This window comes from Helianthus annuus, chromosome 10 (genome assembly GCF_002127325.2).
Source record: "Helianthus annuus cultivar XRQ/B chromosome 10, HanXRQr2.0-SUNRISE, whole genome shotgun sequence".
In the NCBI taxonomy this organism is placed as follows: domain Eukaryota; kingdom Viridiplantae; phylum Streptophyta; class Magnoliopsida; order Asterales; family Asteraceae; genus Helianthus; species Helianthus annuus.
In genome coordinates, this window is record NC_035442.2 from 143,854,616 (window position 1) to 143,877,370 (window position 22,755).

The 22,755-nt window shown below is 35.7% G+C and overlaps 3 protein-coding genes and 1 long non-coding RNA gene across 5 annotated transcripts; 2 read left to right on the forward strand and 2 right to left on the reverse strand.

Annotated features, from left to right (window-relative positions):
* Positions 1-358: 358 nt before the first annotated feature.
* On the reverse strand, positions 359-3,903 carry LOC110885863. Of its 2 annotated transcripts, none has more exons than XR_004869598.1 (6): positions 3,768-3,903; positions 3,203-3,255; positions 2,585-2,834; positions 2,280-2,330; positions 838-2,215; positions 359-747 (listed from the first exon to the last, which is right to left on the reverse strand). It is a non-coding gene; the product is annotated as an uncharacterized LOC110885863 (long non-coding RNA). The 2 variants fall into 2 exon arrangements; XR_004869597.1 differs by having other exon boundaries at positions 823-2,215.
* Positions 3,904-5,528: 1,625 nt separating this feature from the next.
* LOC110885862 (sodium/calcium exchanger NCL) lies at positions 5,529-9,778 on the forward strand. Its single transcript, XM_022133586.2, has 7 exons — positions 5,529-6,006; positions 7,307-7,492; positions 7,583-7,764; positions 7,871-8,016; positions 8,091-8,358; positions 8,926-9,231; positions 9,299-9,778. Exons 1-7 carry the CDS (start codon positions 5,661-5,663, stop codon positions 9,545-9,547), a joined length of 1,683 nt encoding a protein of 560 aa, XP_021989278.1. The 5' UTR covers positions 5,529-5,660; the 3' UTR covers positions 9,548-9,778.
* Positions 9,779-11,243: 1,465 nt separating this feature from the next.
* Positions 11,244-15,124, forward strand: LOC110885861 (sodium/calcium exchanger NCL). Its single transcript, XM_022133585.2, has 7 exons — positions 11,244-12,154; positions 12,895-13,080; positions 13,291-13,472; positions 13,557-13,702; positions 13,774-14,050; positions 14,223-14,534; positions 14,616-15,124. The coding sequence occupies exons 1-7, from the start codon at positions 11,776-11,778 to the stop codon at positions 14,862-14,864; spliced, it is 1,731 nt and encodes a 576-aa protein (XP_021989277.1). The 5' UTR covers positions 11,244-11,775; the 3' UTR covers positions 14,865-15,124.
* Positions 15,125-16,272: 1,148 nt separating this feature from the next.
* Positions 16,273-18,482, reverse strand: LOC110885860. Its single transcript, XM_022133583.2, has 5 exons — positions 17,429-18,482; positions 17,204-17,332; positions 16,910-17,085; positions 16,611-16,809; positions 16,273-16,525 (listed from the first exon to the last, which is right to left on the reverse strand). The coding sequence occupies exons 1-5, from the start codon at positions 18,059-18,061 to the stop codon at positions 16,370-16,372; spliced, it is 1,293 nt and encodes a 430-aa protein (XP_021989275.1). The 5' UTR covers positions 18,062-18,482; the 3' UTR covers positions 16,273-16,369.
* Positions 18,483-22,755: the final 4,273 nt, after the last annotated feature.

The following is a 22,755-nucleotide window of genomic DNA, read 5'->3' on the forward strand; positions in this document are numbered from 1 at the left end:
CCATGGCAAGATATAACTACAAAAACAAAGAGTAAGAAAAATGATATAAAACCATGGCAAGATAACTACAAAAACAAAGAGTAAGAAAACCTGAGAGATCATCACCACTAGGAGGCCGGGTACATGCTTCCTTCTTTACAGTATTGCTGTGACAAGTTTAGATAAAGTATTAATATTATATTCTTAAATTAATAACCAAATCATCGCTACAATTATACAGTGATATGCAGTGAACGGCTGCATATGTAATTCTAATGTGATTGTAAATATTGCGTGTGAACGGCTGCATTAAGAGTTGAAATGAAAGAATAAAGAACAATTCTTGCAGAATTTCTTATATAACTTTCAAGAAAGTATAGAATATATGTGGGCCCTACGAGTTCTATACATACATTTGGTAATATAGCCAAGTTTGCTATTACAAAAATTCAACCGAATCATGGTGCAATGAATTACATCATAAGATAAGTAACCCTTGTACCCCGAACCCCTATAATCGTGACCATAGTTGATATACTTCGGGCCCATGTAGCTTTTCTGAACCTTAATTTCATCCTCATCGTAGTGACCCCAACCCCATAAGTCGAAACCCGCTTTCTTTTTTATCATACCAGCAAGTAAACGCCATAGGACCATAATAGCACTTGTGATCAGATTTACCAAAAAATGGGCCTTCCAAGAGTTGTTGATGATCAAACCCATGTCGAAGTAACGGCCATTTGACGTCTCTTTGCCATGGTTCCGCTTCTGCACCCAAAAACTTATATTCTAATATTACAAACCAAAACAGAAACGGGCTGTAATTTGTAATTAGCTGATTACCTGTTCCTGGATTACCAAGAAAAGCCATATGAGGCAGTCTGCATGACTCGACTCTTAAACGAAGGGCCCTACGCCTCTCATCTAACACCATTCGTTTCGCCCATTTCTTGAGCTGTAATTTAAGCTCATGTAGGCTCACTAATTGTGATAGTTCTTTTTCAAGTTCGTCCATTTTTGGCTTTTCTTTCACTACATGCTTCAACGACCCGACATTATCTCTGTTCTTCAAGATACAAAGTGAGAGGAGCCCGCAATTTCTCATGTTCTAGTCGTTCTGTAAGATGGTTATACCTCGCTTCACAAGAGCCGCTTTATCAAGCAAATTAACCAACTTAGCTACTTGCGTAATAGAGTTCTAAATCTCTTTTCCATCATCACCAAAAACAAAACCAAATCCTTAATGACTTGTTTTAGGGTATTAATTCAGGAAAGATGCAGTCTAAGAACAGCAAACAAAGCATACCATTTAGAAAATTTCAAATGACAATGTTTAACCATGAACTACTGATGTATATAACATCCTAAGCAAAGTTTAGATAATAGTGAACATAGATAGAAATAATAAATGATAAGAAAATGGCGCCTAATCTGTAACAAACAATAAGAATTAAATACCAACTTATAAATATCTCTGCTTCTTAGCATTCATTTTCCTTGAGTAAAAAGCTTCACAAGCATATTATCAATATACAAGTAACCAGTAGCATTCAAATTTGTGCAGATATTTCAATTGATTCCTTCTAAAAGTAAGGCCACAAAATGAATTTACTGCATACATACACATGAATTTACAGTAAGATAATAACGGGGAACCAGTATGATATGGAGGCAAGAATTATAAACATTTTGCAGCCACTGCCACAAATACAGCAAGGTAATGAAATCTTTCATTTACAATCTTAAAATGATGATAATTTATAGATATCCGTTTTGCGAGCATGATCTTAAGTGCCGTCTTCTAGAACTAACTCTAGATCAAGAAGCATCCTTTTTTTTGAAAGTAAACTTTTATAAACAACACCACCCCAACACAGGGGCAGCAACAAAACACAACAGCCGCACAGGTCTTTAAAACATTTGAAAAGAGCAGCAGTTAGCCCAAGACAATTCTCTATTTTTAGATCTACTCCTATGCCAAAAATAACCAAGCACCATAACAACTTGAAAGATTTTACCAATATCGACCCTAATGCCAGAAAACCTAATGTCATTCCTCCTTTTCCATAAGATCCAGCAGCCGACAGTAACAATACCATGCAGGATAACTTCCTCGTGCTTCTTCAGTCCTGCATAGTTGTAAATTTCCAGCAAGTCTTTAACAGAAAAAGCCTAGATGGGACTTATCTTGCACCAGAGACTGACCCAATTTCACAACACAGCAGCCGCGTAAAAGCTACAGAAGAGATGATCAGCAAAAACATAGAATAACAATCATATATCACAGAATAAATTGTTACCTAATTTTGAAGCAATCATGATCGCACAAAGGATGGTGACAAAAGAATACTCTGTAACAAGAATCGCAAAAAGACACATAAGTATCAATAATCAACTAACTGATTGCTCATGACGAACATATCATTACATAACTGGTTGAAATCAAATAGATGTCGACGGATTAATTATCGAGCAAAGGTTGAACACATAAACAATTGAACAATGGGCTGTCAGCGAAAGAACACAGAGGGTGGGAATGATGAATTAATTCATATATTAAAATAAATTGGAAACAAAACAAACGGAGAGGGAAAGAAAAACCTACAGATGTGGTGGTTGACGAATCCGATTAGGGTTTTGGTGAGATGAAGAGGGCTGTTTCAGGCGAAACAGTTGAGGAGCAGGAACCTCGGGATTCAACCTCTTAAAATGGAACAACTTCTTCCCTAGGGCCATAAAGCACGACCTTTCAATTGCATCATTAATCAGATGTTAATATTCGCATTCAAAGGCACCGTTTCAATCATCAGTCGGCCTCTTCAATTTACCCTTTCATGCGTCTTCAATGTACACAACTGGGATTGAATAGTCATTGCGCAAGAATCATGTAGGATACACAATGAATTAGGGGCAGATTTGGGATAAAATGATGAAAATTAGGTAAAAATGCATGACTATTGGATTACCATCTTAAAATTAGGGGGTAAAATTACATCTTAGTCCTAAGGAGATGTATTATATAGATATATAGATTCGACCCATTTGGCTCATTTATGGAATCTTCCATTTTCAATGACTACCAAACATTTTCTAATCAAGTTTTTGACTCGTTAACCTAATAATGATCTTCGTCACTCCAACTGATGCTATCTTTTCGTAAAAACACTATTTCATACGACCTTAATTTCTAATTAACACAATGTAACGGAACAAGGTTACATACCTTCAAACGCGCGTCACCACCGGCTTGTCCGCTCGACGTTCCGGTTTCCTTTCCTATAGAGTTCAAGCACGAATTGTTTAGAACTCTTTTCTTAACATTTCACGCATAATTCGCCAAAATATACAAGTATGCGTTTTTAAATCAGATTTTTAACATTAGGCTTTCTTTTAGGCATTTCTATGAACACCTAAAGGGCATAATTTCTGGAAGTTTACAATCAAGCTCATGACTAATTATGTAGCCAAAATTAATTATCAATTAAGCAAGTTCATGCCAATTTTTCACATCACATTCTGAAATCACTTCATAGAACTCGAATTACACTAGAATAACAATCATAATCCTAGTGTTTAACATACTTCTACATAACCCACTTAACACCGTCATTGGTAATTATGAGTTTCACAAGTAATAAGCAAAATTTCAACAAGCAATTGACTAGGGTTTATTCCTAGTCACAATTTCATTCCAAATCCATTCAAACAACAATCATGCAACACTAATTTCGAATTTCATATGTTCACCTAGAGTTCAAGATGGAATTATTCAATGAAATTCTACATACCTTATGATCCCTTTACTAAGGAGATCACTAATCTATGCTTGGATTTCGTTTTGGAACTGATTTAGGTCTTCAATTTGATCAAATTGTATGAACTAGGGTTTGAGAGCAAGCTCCCCCCCCCCCCCGGTGTTCTGTACGATCCACACACACACAAGTGTGTGTTTGGAAATTAAATTTTGTTTTAATTACAAACTAGTTTGATTTTTAACACCTTTGGCCCCTCATCTATTATTAGGTTTTTATTTTAGGTGTTTTTAACCCACTAACATGTTACTACAAGACTTTCCTCTAACTAGGTTATTTTTATTCCTAGTTAGTTCATTTTATTTATTACCGATATCGAATTTATAATAAAAGGTTTATGTTTTAGGGGTGTTACATTGACGTCGCGCGTTGCAGCGAAACGAAGTAAATGATAATGTAAAACAAACGTTATTTGAAATTGAAGCATTGTGTTTAGAAAGGCAAACCGTCATAATCGGTTTTGTTTATCATCATACCGCTTTACGACCCCAAATAAATACTTTATTTTGAATACAATTTTATTTGGACAAAACTTATTCCGGAATATAAGGGAAAGTATTAAACACAACTAGTACCTAAGTTTTTAGAAAAAAAATTAACAAACGTAAATTATTAGAGAAATTTGAAATTAACTGATAATGGAAATATGATTAAAAAAAGAAAATGAATTACTATAGCAAAAAATAAATGATAATAGAGAAAGGTTTTAAAAAAAGTAAAATAAAACAAAAGGTATGTTAAAAGTTAAAAATAAATATAATAATAATATATATAATATTAAATAATAAAATATTAAAAACTATATATTATTATAAAAGTGAAATCATTGTTTATGATTGTAGAAAAAAATAACGAACATAAGTTATTAAAGAAATATCAAACTAATCTAAAACGAAAATATGATTTAAGAAGAAAAATAAATAATAAATGAAAAAGAAAATATAATTTTACAAAAGTAAAATAATAATATAAAAATATGTTAAACTTAGAAGTGAATATACTATTATAATATTAAATAATAAAATATTAAAAAGCCATATATTATTATACAAATAAAGTTATTATTTACGAGTCTTCGAAAACTGACTCGAAAACAATATATATATAATGGTGGGGCTCACGTGAATATTTAAATTAAACAATTAGTTAGATTTTTTAAATATTTTAATTTAGTAAGGGTGATTTAGTCTTTTTACATCAACTTAATAGAAAAATACTAGCATGGGACTATCTGAGCAGGAAACGATCAAACTACATAGAATATACCGGTAATTTTAAAAAGTTAAGAATGTGAAAAAATAGCAAAGACTATGGGTGACAATCCGGGCATTTTACTCTTAGGCCGGAGGGTGTGGGGGCGCCACCCAGGCTAACTCAGCCTCTATAGCGCCCCGGGGCGCTATACAACCACACCGAGGAATTCAAGAGGGGGCACCATTGATGGGGCTCCATCATGGTAATGAGGGAGAAGGGCTTTATCAGGTAGGGTCCAGATGATTTAAACCAATGAAATGTTTTTTTTTTTTTAATTTTGTTTAATATGAGGCTCTATTCACACCATGCAAATTAAAGGAGGGGCGTGATAAAGCCTCATGATTGAGGTAGATCCTATGTGACGCTGACGTGGCCTGATAAAGCCCCTAGGAGCTTCAATCACACCCTCGAGCCTTAATATAATAAAATAATAAATAAACTTAACGAACTTTTAAGATATATAATTATTAACTACACGCTGCCATTCATTCGTCTTCCTAAAACCGTTTTCTCTCTTTAGTCTTTACGCGCTTCCAACTCGTTCACCACACCGGAGCAATCACTATAAACCACCAAAACACACACTAACACACGCACCAAACCCTCAACAACAATATGCCTCACAATCTCCTCATCCTCCTCACGATTTCCGTTTCCTTCACTGTCGCAGCCACCGGCCGCCTCATCACCACCACCACTTCCTCCGCCGATCTCGTTTCCGACGGCTTATCATCAATGAACGAGTTACAGTTATGCGAGCAGACCTACGGGTTCTTGCCCTGCAACACCACTGTTTTAGGCAATTTGTTTCTCGTTTTGGTCTACGGTTACCTCATGTTTCTTGCTGCAACCTTTTTGTCTTCTGGTAGTGAGTTAATGCTGGAGATTTTAGGTCCGGGTATTGTTGGTGGTTTGTTTCTTCCTATTCTTGGAGCTCTTCCAGATGCTATGCTTATTCTTGGTACAATTTCTTTTACTTCTAGAATCTTTCCGGTTTGTTTTAGTTATGAGGTCGTACATAATGAGCTCGGTACCACTACCGAAAATACCGGTACCGAAATTCATTAAATATGTGTACCGGTACCAGTACCGAAAATGTTTGGTACGATACGGGTATTTGAAGGTAAAATTCGGTGTATTACTCGTACTCTACCAAACCGGTACCGATACCGAAAACGTCAAAATAAATGTGTACCGATTCAGTACCCAAAATAATTCGGTACGGAAAATTTGGTACTGATAGCCGGAACCAAATGCTCATCCCTAAACAAATAATCATCCATAGTTTTACTTCTCAAATTTATAGTCTTTTGGGTTAAACAAATAATCATCCTTAGTTTTACTTCTCAAATCTATAGGATTATTGTTGAATATGTGTTATTGTTGTTATGGATTAATTTGATTGGCTGATGTTGTTAGTTAATTTAGGTATTTTTGTGTTTTTTAAGGATTGAGTTAGAATTAATGATGCTGAAGATATTTAATACCTTACTTGGATGGTGATGTGTGGTTACTTTAGGTCGTGATATTCGGTTGTACTTTTTTTTTTTGAACGGCAAATTTGGATCACTGACGGACCACTGGAGTATCATCGTGCCACCAGCAGAACCACCCGATCATATCCATCTCCACTAGGCAATAATGCCTATACACCAATTCAGGAGGAAACCCAATAAATCTGAGAAAAACCCCCTTTGTGGGAATCGAACCTATGTACCCGGTAGTTAATGAAGGCCTTACTTTTGAACAAGTGTCATGTAGTTTATCCATATCTTTTTACATGTAGCTCTTTATTTTTTATGCTTTATCTTTTCGGCTTTCTTCTTTATTATTATTATTATTATTATTATTATTATTATTATTATTATTATTTTTTTGGGTTTGTTTGACTGTACTATAAGTTTCTGATTATTTGACTTTAAGTTGGGAAAAATGGGTGGGTCTTGTTGGTAACGGGTCAAAAACATGTTCCGGGCAAAATGGGTTCAGGTCAAATGAAGTGTTTCAAAGTGTCAATTTGATAAACGGGTCAAAACAAGTTCTGACTAAAATGGTTCATTTTGGAATGGGTCGTTTTAGAGAAAAAGTATTGAATGGATTCGCATATTATGTTTGCTTTTATGATGGCTAGTAATACTAAATTAGAAAAGAAAGTCAAACTTTATCCATATGTTTGTAGAATATTCAGATTCTTTGAATTATCCAACACATATCATATAGCAATATAATATATTTTTTTTTTCTGATCTATTTTTTTACAGTATCTGGGTTATCTGGAAGCCCAGAAACAGCTCAAGACCAAGTCTCTGTTGGCATGGGTTTATTGGCTGGTTCAACAGTCATGCTTCTAACTGTTATATGGGGAACATGTATCATCATAGGCAAATGTGACATACAGGACTCAATTGCTATAGATAACCAAGATACTAAAGGATTTAACTTAGCAGGTAATTGGTGGGTCCCGTGAGTTTTCCGGTAAATAGTTCCCTTGGGAGATGTCGTACCCGTTTGGCTGATAGTAATCTTTTCTGCTGCAGGCTCTGGTGTGACTACTGATATATGGACCAGCTATTCTGCAATGATAATGGCTGTATCTGTGCTTCCTTTTATAGTTGTTCAATTCCCACAAATTTTCCATTCAACTTCTGGAAGACACTTAGCGGTGTTAATCGGTCTTATAGTTTCCGTTTCTCTTCTGATTGCATACTGCGTTTATCAGGTATAGATACGTACTCAATCAGCAAGATCAGTGATTCAGTTCTTTAGGTGTAATATTAGTCACTTACTTATTGGTTGATTGACGTCGGTTGAGAACGTTTTTGCAGGTTTATCAACCTAACATACAGAAGAGACGCATTGCTTTTGCAAAGCATAAGCACGTTCGGTCTGGAATTCTGCGGTACTTAAAAACAAATTCGCTTGGAAGACTTACAAACGATCAAAACCAACTTGATCGAGATGTTCTATACAAGTACGTATGTATTTTACAATTTCTTGTAAGTATTTAAATCAAGTAAAATAACCTTTTACTATTATCTATGGCAGACTATTTAACTCGGTTGATTTGAATAAAGATGGACACCTTTCACTAGTGGAACTAAGAGCTCTAGTTGTGGGAATGCAATTAAATGCTATAAATTTGAACGAAGACGATGCGATTGATAAAATCATGAAAGAATTTGACACATCTGGAGACGAAGAAGTAGATTTTCAAGAGTTTGTAACCGGAATAGCAAATTGGCTTGAGGAGGCCAGAAGGACCAAAATAAGGTCTCCTATTGCTGGTCCTGACTATATTCATGACTACCATGAGGTATTTTTTTTTTTTTACTTGAATGATATTTCCAATTTATGATGAATCTTGTACTTACCATTTAAGGCATCACTTATTGGTATGAGTTGCGGGTGTTAATTTTCTGACACGACACGCAAACACGTCTAACAAGGAATTTAAGGGTTTTAATTTAGTCCAAAACGGGTTGGGGTCGACCAGCGAACACGTATAGCTAAACGGGTCATTGACTTGGTGGGATCGCTGGTGTCCCGTTTATTTTTATGTTTTTTAAGATGTGTTTTATGTCATAAATCTAAAAGATAAAAGAGAAATTAACATTAGCTTTTATAGTTTAAACATACTTAATTTATATACATTTTGTACTATTGGTTGCAAAATTTTCATTTTAGAGTGTCAATATGATAAAATAAAATAAAATAAAATAAAATAATTTTTTGGGTTTAGTGAAAATTTGTAGCAGTCTTTGGGTTGACATGTCTAACATGATTTTCAGGTTCGTGTTGTGTTTGGATTCATGTCAAATTTCCGGGTTTCTACCGGTTTGACCTGTGAACATGACCCATCTAACTCTCGTTGCGTATGCAGGAAACAAAGAGACAACACTACCTTTTGGGAGACGAAGGCGGTGATGATGAAGATAATGGTGTACATGACGCACGCAGGACCACAGCGAAAGCAGTGCTATTATTGTTATTGGGCACACTTGTTGCTGCTGTATTTGCGGATCCTTTAGTGGATGCTGTAGATGGTTTCTCTACCGCTACAAGTATCCCGTCTTTCTTCATCTCGTTCATCGCCTTGCCATTGGCAACCAACTCTAGTGAATCAGTGTCTGCAATCATCTTTGCTTCTCGCAAAAAGCGAAGATCCGCTTCTTTAACTTTTTCAGAGGTTCGCTTTCTTATTAGCAATTTACATTAAGTTTTAGATATCTTATTAGTGGGTTTCTTTCTTGCAGTTATACGGGGCAGCAACGATGAATAATATACTTTGTTTATCGGTGTTCTTAGCGCTTGTTTATGTACGAGGATTGACATGGGATTTCTCATCAGAAGTGCTTGTTATAGTGATTGTTTGCGTTGTGATGGGCATTTTTGGCAGTTTGCGTACTACATTCCCTCTTTGGACGTCTTTCATTGCTTTCGTGCTCTACCCGTTCTCCCTTGTTCTTGTATATGTTTTGGACTATGTTTTCGGTTGGTCATAGATTCAGCCATTGCAGCTCAAGAGTCTAAACCTAGGTATATGTCTCACCTGTTTTTGCTACTAATAGGCATGTTTGGGTGACCATTCCACCCCACCCCCAACCTCATTCTGTGTAATTTGAATGTGTAGTGTAAGTTTCTTTAGTTTTAAGTTGCATTTTGTGCTCATCATCCATGTTTCAAAAGTGATCAAATTTGAACAAAATGAAAAATATTATGAATTTAATCCTGGATCAAAAGATGAAAGTGGTAAAGAGGTTTTTGCTCACTGATTTCTATTTTATGGGTGTAGTGCATGGTAAGTTGTATTAATAAAATTATAAATATATATATATATATATATATATATATATATATATATATATATATAAATCTATAAGTAGGGTAAGAAGCAAGCCACAATAAATCAAACTGAAATAAAGTATTAAGCAAACAATTTTTATGTACCGAGTGGTAAGATTATCCTTAAATCATCATCTGTAATGGGCTAAAGCCCCTTGCCAAATCACCCACTTTGGGCGTAGGTAGAACCACTAGCGTGGGGCGCATATATGGGTTGAAATAATTTAAAAACCCTATCAAAACGTGACAACCCAACCATTTAAAAAGGGTCAAACTCTATACAAAACGATTAAAATAACATTTTAGTTAAAAATGAAAAATTAAACCATAGGCATTACTCGTCTACTCATGCATCCATTAGGTTAGGTTGTTCATGTAGTTTATTCATTTAAAGATTCAGCAACCCCCACCCTTTAGGGACGTAGCTTTTAAGGAGCCGGGGGTGCACCCCCCTTCCCGAATAATTCGGCTAAAGTATAATATTTGCAGTTTTTCGTCCGAAAAAAATAAAATTATATGGGTCCGCTCCCGCCAATTATTTTGCCAAAAAATCCTCTATCCGTACCAAGTTTATTGTCTAACATATTTATTACATATTTTCGTATTGAGTTAAAATGACGTGAAGAGCGGGCTATTAGTAAGTTTTTATAATTGTTTATAAACGTAAAGTAAATTTTGCTACTACTTTATATATAAATCAAAGTTTATTGATTTTTTATATCTTAATGCTGTGTTCCAGAGATCCACTTAACAGGGGGAGGGGAGGGGAGGGGAGGGAAAATGGGGTTTTTTTTGCCTGATAATAGTCTTTCCAATTTGGAAAGACATGGAGGGGAGGGGAGAGATGGGGAGGGATTTTTAACTCGGGAACACACCCTAAAAGGTACTTACCATTTATCTTAAAGGTAATTGGGCTGAGTTGTAATTGTTCGTCTAGGTAACTGCCATTTATCTCGCATCATTATAAATATTTTGGTCTTTATTTTTGTTAAACAATATTTAGCTTTTTTAGTTTTATGTGTGAGAACACGTTATTTGAATGAATGAAGATTATTTAGTTTTATTTGGAGTTTTATTGTTTCACCCGACCCGACCCGAATCGAATATCGGACCCGAACATACAACCCGAAACATAATGATAGGAAAAAAAAATTGGTCCCATGACTTTCCGCTCCCCCGGAATTTTTTGTCAAGCTCCGCCACTGCCACCCTTTGATGGTCTACGGGTTGTAAGCCCCGTGAATACTTTAATGCTAAAATCAGTTGGGTCCACATTGTGAAACTTCTTTATTGGAATTCTTTGAGCTTAACTCTAATGGGCTAGTCTATCCTTGGACTTACTGAAATTGGGCCTACCTTAAACGGGCTTTGCTCCAAAATTACAAGGTTAGCTCCTCATTTGGTATTGAAAATACTGATTTTTTTTTTCTAATAAACAAATGTAAAATCAAATAGAGATGGGTTCAGAATATTAAGATATAGAACTAATTCATTCTTTTAATTTTACTAATTTGATTAAATATAAAAAATTAATCAGAAAACCATAATTGAAAGTTGAAACACTATATACAACTCTTTATCCTATTCTTGTGGTTCAGTAATGTTTAGAGGAGGAAATAAGTAATTTTAAATATTAGAAAAAGCCATGAATAGAGTGATAAGTATGTAACAAGTAATTGTATATTCTTGTTCTCATTCATGTTTGTATTTGAATTTTATAAAATTAAAGGAATTATGCCCTCTTTTGGATTGTCCAAAGGAGCCAAAAATCAGAATATCACTAAAAACAGTTTAAACAGCTTCTTGCAATTCACCATGCAAACAAACATATAAATACACCTTTGCCTTACAATCTTTAACCATAACCCAAACCTTAATCCCAGCCCACATGGCTAACAACAACTCATACATTACTCTGATCACCATCCTCTCCCTCTTCACCGTCGCCGCAGCTGGCCGCTTCATAACCACCACTTCGCCTTCAGTGTCTGACGGCGTTAATGATGGGGACCAAGGCATACTCCGTCTCAACCCTTTCTACACATCGTCACCCCAAGAGTGTGAACAGACGTACGGATTCATGCCATGCACCACCACCGCGTTCGGGAACCTGTTCCTCATTATCGTCTATGGTTACCTCATGTACCTTGCCGCAACTTACCTATCCGCGGGTAGTGAACTGTTGTTGCAAATTCTAGGGCCTGGTCTAGTTGGAGGCCTCTGCCTTCCGGCCCTTGGTGCACTTCCGGATGCTATGCTTATTCTAGGTAAACAATTATACCTTCATTTCCATCACCAGTAAATTTCTGACACGACACAAAAATACAACACCATGGTGACACGGTATTTGCACGTTTGGAATAGTTTTGGGTCAGGCTAAACACTTTTAGCTAAACGGGTTGGGCTTGTGGGTTGAGTATTTAAACCATTTATTTATTTAATGTTTTTTAAATCTATTTTTATATGATAGATTAAAATGGTTGAGTATCTTATGCCAAAATAAAAAAAGAGAGAAATTATCATCAACTTTTATAGTTTAAAGGTAATTGTTTTCATATACATTTGTATTTGTTTGTGTAAATATGTAATTTTAGAGTATTAATTTGCAAAAGATAAAATAATAAAGTTTAGGTGAAACCAACCATGTTCGTGTTAACCTGCAAATATTTGTGTCGTGTTCTGGTTTCAAATCAGATTTTCAGGTTTGTTTCGGGTTTGATCCGCTAATCCACAATACAACCCGTTTAGCATCCCTAGTTTTGGACAATAATCAAACAACAAACTTGAGACTTGATCAATAAAACTTGTTGGTTTATTAGATTGTTGTAACACTATCGAGTTGAGCTCGAGCCTATCCATGATCTAACTCACCTCGGCTCATTTGCAGCCTAGTTTGAGTGAATCATTGTTTAACCCGAATCCATCCTTCATGCTTCAGCCCATATCTATGAACCCATACCAACAACGGTTCCTGTTATCCGCATTAACCACTTACATATGGTTGCAGTATCTGGACTATCAGGAAGCAAAGAAACTGCTCAAGACCAAGTCTTGGTCGGAATGGGGTTGCTGGCCGGTTCAACCGTCATGCTTCTTACAAGCATATGGGGAACCTGTATCGTCGTTGGCAAGTGTGATCTACAAAACTCAGTGGCTCAAGATAACAAAGATACAAAAGGGTTCAATTTAAGAGGTCAGTTTCTGTTACACTCCCTTTTCATATATATATATATATATATATATATATATATATATATATATATATATATATATATATATATATATATATATATATATATATATATATATATATATATATATATATATATATATATATATATATATATGCATATGCATATGGTGTAAAATAATATACGTTGTTTTTTGTTGCAATGTGGTGCAGGGTCTGGTGTGAGTACTGATATTTGGACAAGCTATTCAGCAATGATAATGGCGGTATCCGTGCTTCCTTTTATCGTTGTTCAACTCCCACAAATCCTCCATTCGACTTCCGGAAGACACACTGCGGTTTTAGTAGCCTTAGTCCTCTCGGTTTCGCTTCTAATCGCATACTGCCTTTATCAGGTAACATTTTGGCTGTCTAGTGTCTACACCATACATGTTCTTGTTAGAATGACTATCTTAAAACATTCTGCAACGGTTTTGCAGGTTTATCAACCGACATTGCAGAAGAGACACCTTGATTTTGCAAAACATAAACACGTTCGATCTAGGATTCTCAAGTACTTGAAAAAGCGTGCACTAGGAAGACTCGTTGATAGCAACGGTGAACCTAACCAAGAAGTTTTACTCAAGTTAGTTCTGAACCCAATCTGACCCGTTTATTAACTTTTTTATGGGGTCTGATTGATGATTCTTGTGACAGGCTGTTTAACTCGATTGATGTTAATCAAGACGGAAGCCTTTCGGTCCCTGAACTAAGGGCATTGGTCGTAGGCATGCAGTTGTATGAGATAAATTTGAATGAAGATGATGCTGTGACTAAAGTTATGAAAGATTTTGATACGTCTGAAAATAATGAAGTCGAGTTTGATGAATTTGTGACGGGAATTGGAAGATGGCTCGATGAGGCCAAAGGTTTTAAAAAGACTACTTCTCTTGCCGGTCCTGACTCGTTGAAGTATGTTCATGACTATTACGAGGTATACTTGTTACTTAACCCCTTGAAGGTCACCTGTCTAGCGCAAACTGCGTTTTAACTGGTCCCACTGGTTAGCAGGGTATCCATGGGGCCTGCGAGTTTTCCAGTGACAGATTCTCACGGTTATAAAAAAATATTAATACGGGTATTTAATATTTTTATTGATTTCACAGGAGACGAAGAAAGAACATGATCTTTTGGGAGATCAAACTCATGATGACGAAGAAGAAGAGGAAGGGGTGGATGACCCTCGTACAACCACCATTAAGGCGGTGTTATTGTTGTTACTTGGTACGGTTATAGCAGCTGTATTTGCTGACCCGCTGGTAGATGCTGTTGATAACTTTTCGGCTGCAACGCATATCCCGTCTTTCTTCATTTCATTCATGGTACTACCATTAGCAACGAACTCCAGTGAAGCAGTATCGGCTATCATCTTTGCCACCCGTAAAAAACAAAGATCTGCCTCTCTAACATTTTCCGAGGTTTGTTCCATTTTCTTCTTGTTGATGGATTTACATAAAGTGCACAAAAAATGTTAAAAACTAATATTTATATCTATGCAGTTATATGGAGCCGTAACGATGAACAATGTGCTGTGCTTATCGGTGTTCTTAGCACTTGTATATGCTAGAGGATTGACATGGGATTTTTCATCCGAAGTTTTGGTGATTCTTATCGTTTGCATTGTTATGGGCGTGTTTGGCAGTTGTCGAACCACTTTTCCTCTATGGACTTCGTTCGTGGCTTTCTTGCTCTATCCGTTCTCCCTCATACTCGTATATGTTCTTGACTATGGTTACGGTTGGTCATAGACACAACTGTTTTTATGCTATTTTAGTTTGAAATAAACCGCATGTGTCAAGTTACATTAAAAACTTAAACATAAATTAAACTTTAAGAACTAATCTGGACCACACATTTTGAATACAATTGCGTTTAAAATGTGTGGTCCAGACTGTTTCTTACGGTTAATATTTATATTTAAGTTATATCCATATGTATCAAGGGCTTGCTAGTTACTACATATGAAATAATAAAGGTTTGGTTTCTTTGTAAGGTGGGATTGTCTTGTTTGGTGATTCTTTTCTACAAATGTTGATCATACCATATTGAAGTAAATTACCATTTTGACATTGGTACTAATTTAAGACAAAAAGTTAGCACAATTTTGGTTGTACAACAAATCAAGTGGTAAGATATCCTGCTGTCATCATACAATAATTCCTTTCTCTTTGTTATTGGTGGTGGGTCAATGGTTTCATCATCAATCTAGAATCACAATGTGGAAGATAAGATCTCAATATCCACATATGTAAAGACAAGAATGATGTAGACCGATATGACGAAAGCGCCATGAACCCACATGCATAAGTTTGTTACAGTGGTGCCCTCCGTCCTCTCACCGAGATATTAAGACCGCTAAACCTCTCACCAACTACAAGTGTTCGCCGGACCACAACTAGACAGGACCAAACGGTCCAAACCACAACCAAATGTTAGAAAATAAGGAAACACGAAACCATAATGATCTAAACCACTCTAGTTTTGCTTTTGAACAACTTATAGAGCTAAAAATCGGATCTTTTAAAAACTCACGCACAGTTATTAATAGTGAATAGCGGACAATAGCGACAAGCTACCTGTAACATCCGGCCCCTAGCACCACCAATATTGGTGGTGAGAGGGACGGGATGTTACACTACCTATAGGTAGCGATAACGATGAAATAGCGGGCGTGCTATCTTTATGTTTAGCGACACACTAGGAGAAAGTTTTAGAAATATTTTATATGTATATCATATCCAAATAAGCTGTTTTATACGCTGTTTTATATGTATGCTTAACAAAAAAAAAAAAAAAAAAAAAAAAAAAAAAAAAACCTAAAATCCTGCAATTTTATACCCATAAAAAAATCCCGCCATTTATATTAAAGCACAAAAACAAAAACAAAAAAATAAAACCTAAAATCCCGCTATGGAGGCGCCAAAATCAAATAGCAGTCCAGTCTAGGTGCGGTTTTGCCAGTCCAGACCAACTTTTGCACATTGGTTTGGACTCGAACTGAATCTACCCTTAAATTGTAAGAATCCACATTGGTTCGATTCGCTCAAGAATCATGATTAACATATCTACAATGTGACTGACTGATGTTTGTTTTCCATTTACATCTTAAACTTGTGGCAAAGTAAACTAAATAGCATTCAAAAATAGAGATAGAGGGGTACTTAATTAAGGTTTTATTACTTTTTCAAGGTCACATTTCTAGCATGAAAAAAGAGCTACATAAATAAAAAAGACAATAGCAAATAAGAACCTTCTACAGCTTCAAATTCAGATCAACACTTTCCCCTGCCTCACCGTTGCCGTTTCCGGTCTGCCCCACGGGCGTTTTCGCAGCTGGAAAGAAACTAAGAAAAGGCTGCGGGTTTGACCCGCTTCTTCCAGACATATGGTTCGGATCCTTCGATTGGTCCTGAAGAAAATAAAAACAGAAAACATTAGCAATCTTATGGATAGAAAATAAATACAAAGAGATAACATTATTAAAAAAAACTCACCTTTTGAAGCGGTAGCCTCTCAAACTGAGGCTGTTCTCCTGTACAAGGTGAAAGGCGTAAATTCTCTTTCGAACTTGAACGCAATTGAGATGTTTGAGGAGGGGCTAATTTGAGAAAATCTCGAGTCAGAATTTGGTTTTCATCGATGAACTTTTTCGTTACTACATCTGATATGGCACCCGAGCTTGAACAATTTTCTCTGCAGTATCGTCCCAAACACGAAATCATTAAAAAAAAAAAAGTTAAAAGTTCCAAATTTATGGCCCAACAGTTGTGCAAATATCTAAGGTTTAATTCACCTGAAAGAAGCTGGATGTGCGGGTTCAATGCTAGTAGTGCCTCCACCGTTGCTACAAGAAGCATAATCATCGGATCTTGAAACGGGAGACACGTATGCAGACGGAAATTTGCAGTGAAAAGACGGAATTGGCATATCTTCTAACGAAAAGGGGTATGGCCTTTTCATGCCAACCATCTGTCGTAAACCATGCACAAATGTACATTAATTTTTATATTGAATTAAACACAGAGGTATGAAAGTATGAAACATATAAATATAGTCGAAAACGGTTAAAGGAAAAGAGCAACAACACCTTCTCTTCATCGGGCCACAATGGTTGGTAGTTGTTGCCACAATAGCTTTGGTTTGAAGGGGGCTCAATCTGAAAATTCATTACAGACGACGAAGACGATGACAATGAAGTGTTTGCAGAAACATTCACCTACAATGATTAGTTAAAACTTAAAACACTTCATTTCATTTCAAACCCAAAATAATCTAAAAGCATACACAAAAAGAAAAAAAAAAAAAAGTTTACCATCGATGACGAACATGACTGCTGCAAGTGCTGTGATCTTTGCAGCATTAGATTAGGGGTGGGAGGCCAAATCGGCGGGTTGGATTCGTAAGGCAAACCACCAAGATTTCCTGAAAACGGTGCAGGTGCAGCGTATCTAGGGTGGTCCAGCCCATAACTTTGACTCTGCTTCTCACCATCACTCCATAACCTAGACCAATTACCAACACCACTACCAACACTGATCAAACTCGTCGCTTTAGACGCAGAACTAGCATTCCCACCATCCGTTTTCGCAACCAACGGATGGTGATTAGGCGGCAAAGGCGGTGGCGGAGGGATCGACGGCCTAAAGTTAGCAACTTTTTGAACACTAGCCAAATTGGAACAGGAACTAGTCGGCGAAACAATCGAATTATGTGTCAAAACACTTGCATCTTTCTTCTGATGTTCTTCAGATATGATCTTTTCAAGCTGAGCCACACCCATTCCTCTTTGAGGCACTTTCTTATGCTTCAACTTCTTAGAACTACTACTCCTATGCCCACCACCACCGGTACCGCCCGTACCACCCGTACCACCACCCGTACCGCCACCAGCAGCACCACCACTACTATTATTACTACACCTAGAGGTATGCTCTTCTTGAGCCATTGATCACTGCCATCTAAATCAGAATAATATTTCTTTTGAAGAAGACAGAAACTCATATAAATCAATCTAGAATATCAAACACCATTAAATTTCATGAGAATAAAGGGAAATGTGCATCTAAACGTACAGATCTCCATAGGTTACACAGAATTAAAGCATTGAAGACAAAATCATCATACTGTAAATGGGGTGATTGAGTATCTGAAGCAATAAATTTAGGTGAAGGAAAGTGAAAATAAATCTAAATAGTTTGTGAAATTTAGGCATGTAATTAGTCGCCCAAATCCTCGCTCTAATTGATAGACCAACTCTGGGTCGCTAAGATCTACAATCTCTCTCACATTCCGCCATCAATTTCGTATTGTTTTTGGTTTGGATCTTCATTTTCCTTTTTCTCAATTCTTGTTATATATATAGAATAGAGCTATACCTTATAAAGGTGACAACTTTCAGTATTCTCTAATCTATTTGTATATTAAATCATCCATTCTGTATAATAAGTTTATTAAAAAAGTTTATTACTATTTTCGCTCTTTAGGTTGGCCAGAAAGAAGGATTTTGGATTTATATAACTCTAATTTTTACCAATTTTAGCCGATAATATTTCAAATCATCGATTTGTATCACAATACTCCAAACTTTTAACTTATTTTCCTTTGACACTCCCAAATAACTGAACCCTAACTCAGTTAGTTTGTTGCTGATGTGGCATCTGACGTGGCATTTTTGATGACGTGGCATCCGACATGGCATTTTTTGCTGATGTGGCATCCGATGTGGCACATGTTTAGTGATGTGGCATCTGACATCAGCTAACTGGGTTAAACTTCAGTTAGTTTTGTGAGTGTCAGAGGAAAATAAGTTGAAAGTTGAGGGTGTGGTAATACAAATCGGAAGTTGGGAGTGCTATTGGCCAATTGGTAAAAGTTTTGGTTATTTAAATCTAATATCCTTAAAAATTAACTATTATAATCCAATAGTTTAAATATTGTCAAAACAGTACTAGTGGTTTCATTCACTAACTTCATCCACTTATTCCATCAAGTATGTGTAAATTAGACCAAGTGTAGTGGGTTAGCGCTGATGTCCACCTTAGATGATAGGGGCATCAAACGATGTCGTCTTTGCAGAATAAGACTAAGGGCCTGTTTGGTTTATTCGGATCTGAATGGTTAAGATTTGATCGAATCAGACATCCGTGTCTGAACCATTCAGCTTCATTCACAATCTGAACCATTCAGACCTTATTTCACCCATTCAGACATCATTCTTTCTGGAACCAAACGCTCTGAATCTAACCGGATCAGATATGGACCCCTGAATGGTTCTCATTCAGTAGTAAACAAACAGGACCTAAGTATAGTAGATTGACAACCATATTTAAATAAAAATAATAGTATTTCACCTTTTATTAAGAAACCATTACACTTTTAGGGAAAAGTTAGGGTGGAGCGTATGATTCAAACACTTTAGGGTGTTTGAGTTTTCTCTATCCAATAATCTCATGTCATGTCAACTTTCTCCCTTCACTCCTCTTTTTCTACTCAAACACTAGGAATGATTTAAACACCCACTCAATTAAAAAAAATTGATTGGTTCTCTATCTCCTCTCTCCTCCCTCTCTCCTCCATTTCTTCTTCTTCACCTTCGGTGAATACTCACCGCCCACACCCCTTCTCTCCTACTTTCCACTCACCGATTATCCACCCGGAATCATCCCCCGATCGGCAACCCCCCTCCCCACATCCACTCCCCGCAATCACTCCGACCAGCCTTAATGAGTGAAACCATGGTTCTACAATAAATCGAGTTTTTTTTATCTTTGTTTTAAAATTGTGATTTACTTACCTAGATTTAAAATACAAATCACTTATATCATTTTTAATTACGTATCGTGCTTTTTACCAAAATTGTATTTTTACTTTCACGTAATAGCACAAATTGTATTTATTATGTTTGATGACAACTCAGAAAAAACATGTTACTTCGTGTAGATGTTTCATATTTATTATGTTTGACGTTATTGTTGTTCTATGTGTTATTTATATTTTTTTTCATGTTATATCTATTTTGCTACTTAATTAATTATTTGGTGTTCCTTTTGAAAATGATAAGTTGAAGTTTTTGTTCAAAATCTCTTATAGTATGATGATCGCATTGAATTCTAGATTTAATTCCATCACATTTTGGTTCATGAAATGAAAGTAATTAATCTATTTCATGGTGTGTCTGATAAAGAAAATTTAGAAACGGTGATCCTTCGTCCATTAAGATATTAAATGAAAGAGTATATACATAATGTTAACATAATTAGCATTTAATGTTTAGATAACAATAATAAACCCATATACGGAGACACTTTATTTTTTTTCCTTTTTTTAACGGAAAGGTATATCAAAGAAATTTATTTTTTTGTACTATTAATAAGCGGGATTTTTTTTTTTGTAGTATTAATAAGCGGTGCGTAAAGTAGCCCTGTCCTCTATTGTAAGATATTTTTTAACGGTAAATTTTAGATCAATGACAGACCATCGGAGTATCATCGTGCTACCAGTGGAACCACCTGATCATATCCATCTCCACTAGACATAATGCCTATACACCAATTCAGGAGGAAACCCGATAAATATGGGAAAACCCCCCCTTTTGAGAATGGAACTCAAGACCTATTGGTCCCAAACTCTTATCCCACCCTCAAGATGTCATTAGACTATAAAGCCATGGATCCTCTGTAGTAATATTGAACGTTAGTGAAATTCTATTGTGCATTGCAGTGGAATTCGATTATAGTAAGAACACTTGGAATAGATTGATCGAAAAGAGAAAACCAATAAAATAAAGTTGTGACACGCCCAAGAGGATATCGACATGTGTTTTACATTGATCGAAAACCATAAATGTAAATATCGGCAATGATTCTGATAGTACAGATACCCGTACCGATGTTGTTGGGTTGAAATTGATATAGTTCGTCATAAAACTGGTACGTTACGGTAACTCGCGGTAGCTTATGATAAAAAAAAAAGACATTGTATTTTGATTACAACAACATTTTCAATATTGCTCAGCCGGATTTGGAACACAGTTTACCCCCAAACCATATAAACGAATACTGGTACTTCTACTGTAGTTGTTTGAACGGTATCGGTTCGCAACGGTACAAAACAAAAAATTCAAATATATTTGATCCATTCAATTGTGGAAAAAAATTATCAAAGCGTAGATAAATTTAAGCACGTTGGGATGGTATATTCGGGAATTTATTAAACGTTACATTATATAACAACTATCGGACCTTTTTTTTGAAGGCACAATGCATGAAATAGATTAATTACTTTCATTTCTTCAGACCATGGAATACGACACCACACATAACCGAACGTCACCGATACAACATGTATAGACCATATACTTCATAAAATGACACGTAATGACAAAATACGTCAAAATACGACCCGTATACGCATCGAAAAGGAAAAACCTAAAATTATGAAATTTTGAGTTTACCCCTATACGCATCGTATAGGTCAAACTGGGTCGTATATTACCATTATACGACTCTTATTGGTCTGTACGAGTCGTATAATGGGTCTCGTATTATGTTGGTACGCCTCCTTTTTTCAAGATACGACACCACTATACGAGTTGTATAGGCCAATACGAGTTGTATAGGCCAATACGAGTCGTATAATGGTATTATGCGACCCAGTTTTGACCTATACGATGCGTATAGGGGTAAACTCAAAATTTCATAATTTTAGGTTTTGTCTTTTCGATGCGTATATGGGTTGAATTTTGACGTATTTTGTCATTACGTGTCGTTTTATAAAGGATATGGTCTATACGTGTCGTAATGGTGACATTCGGTTACATGTGATATCGTGTTTTATGATTAAGTGACATTTTGTTTTAAATTCACTTGTACTCTTACGTGCCGTGTTGCATCTATACGTGTCGTACCATATCATTACTTGACATATTTTGTCGTTACATGTCGTATTATGACGCATATTGTCTGTATGTGTCGTATTATGGTATATATTGTCCATAAGTGTCGTATCGGTGACCTTCGGTATTGTGACGTTTATTGTCTGTATGTGTCGTATTAGGGTGTAGATTGTCTGTACATGTCGTATTATGACGTATGTTGTCTGTACTTGTCATATTATTGCGTATTATGACCGTACAATGTCGTATTTAGCCGTATATTGTTGGTTACCTGACGTATTGTATCATTATACAAACGAAAAACACTTGAAATACTATACTAAACTATAGAATAGTATAGTATAATAAGCTATAGGTTCAGTATATGTCCCGTATAAGTCTATAGGTATAACATAGATCTCGTATATGCTTATAGTTGTGGTATAGTATATGTTTAGTATATAGTATAATATAATAAACTATAGTATAAATGTATTATATAATACGATTATAACATAGATACTATAGTATAATTATAGTATAGTATAATAAACATGTACCAAACATATACTACATCATAAATTTTAAAAATGTTTTTGTTTTAAAAAATAAAGAATTCTTTTTATTAAACATTGTTAAAACTATAGATTATTGCATAAAAAATCAATACAAGCCGGTCTAGCCGCCGCTAGACAAGCACCGACATCTACAATTTTAACTTTTGACTTTTGTATGTATACGACCTGTATAGAAATTAAAAGGTGTCC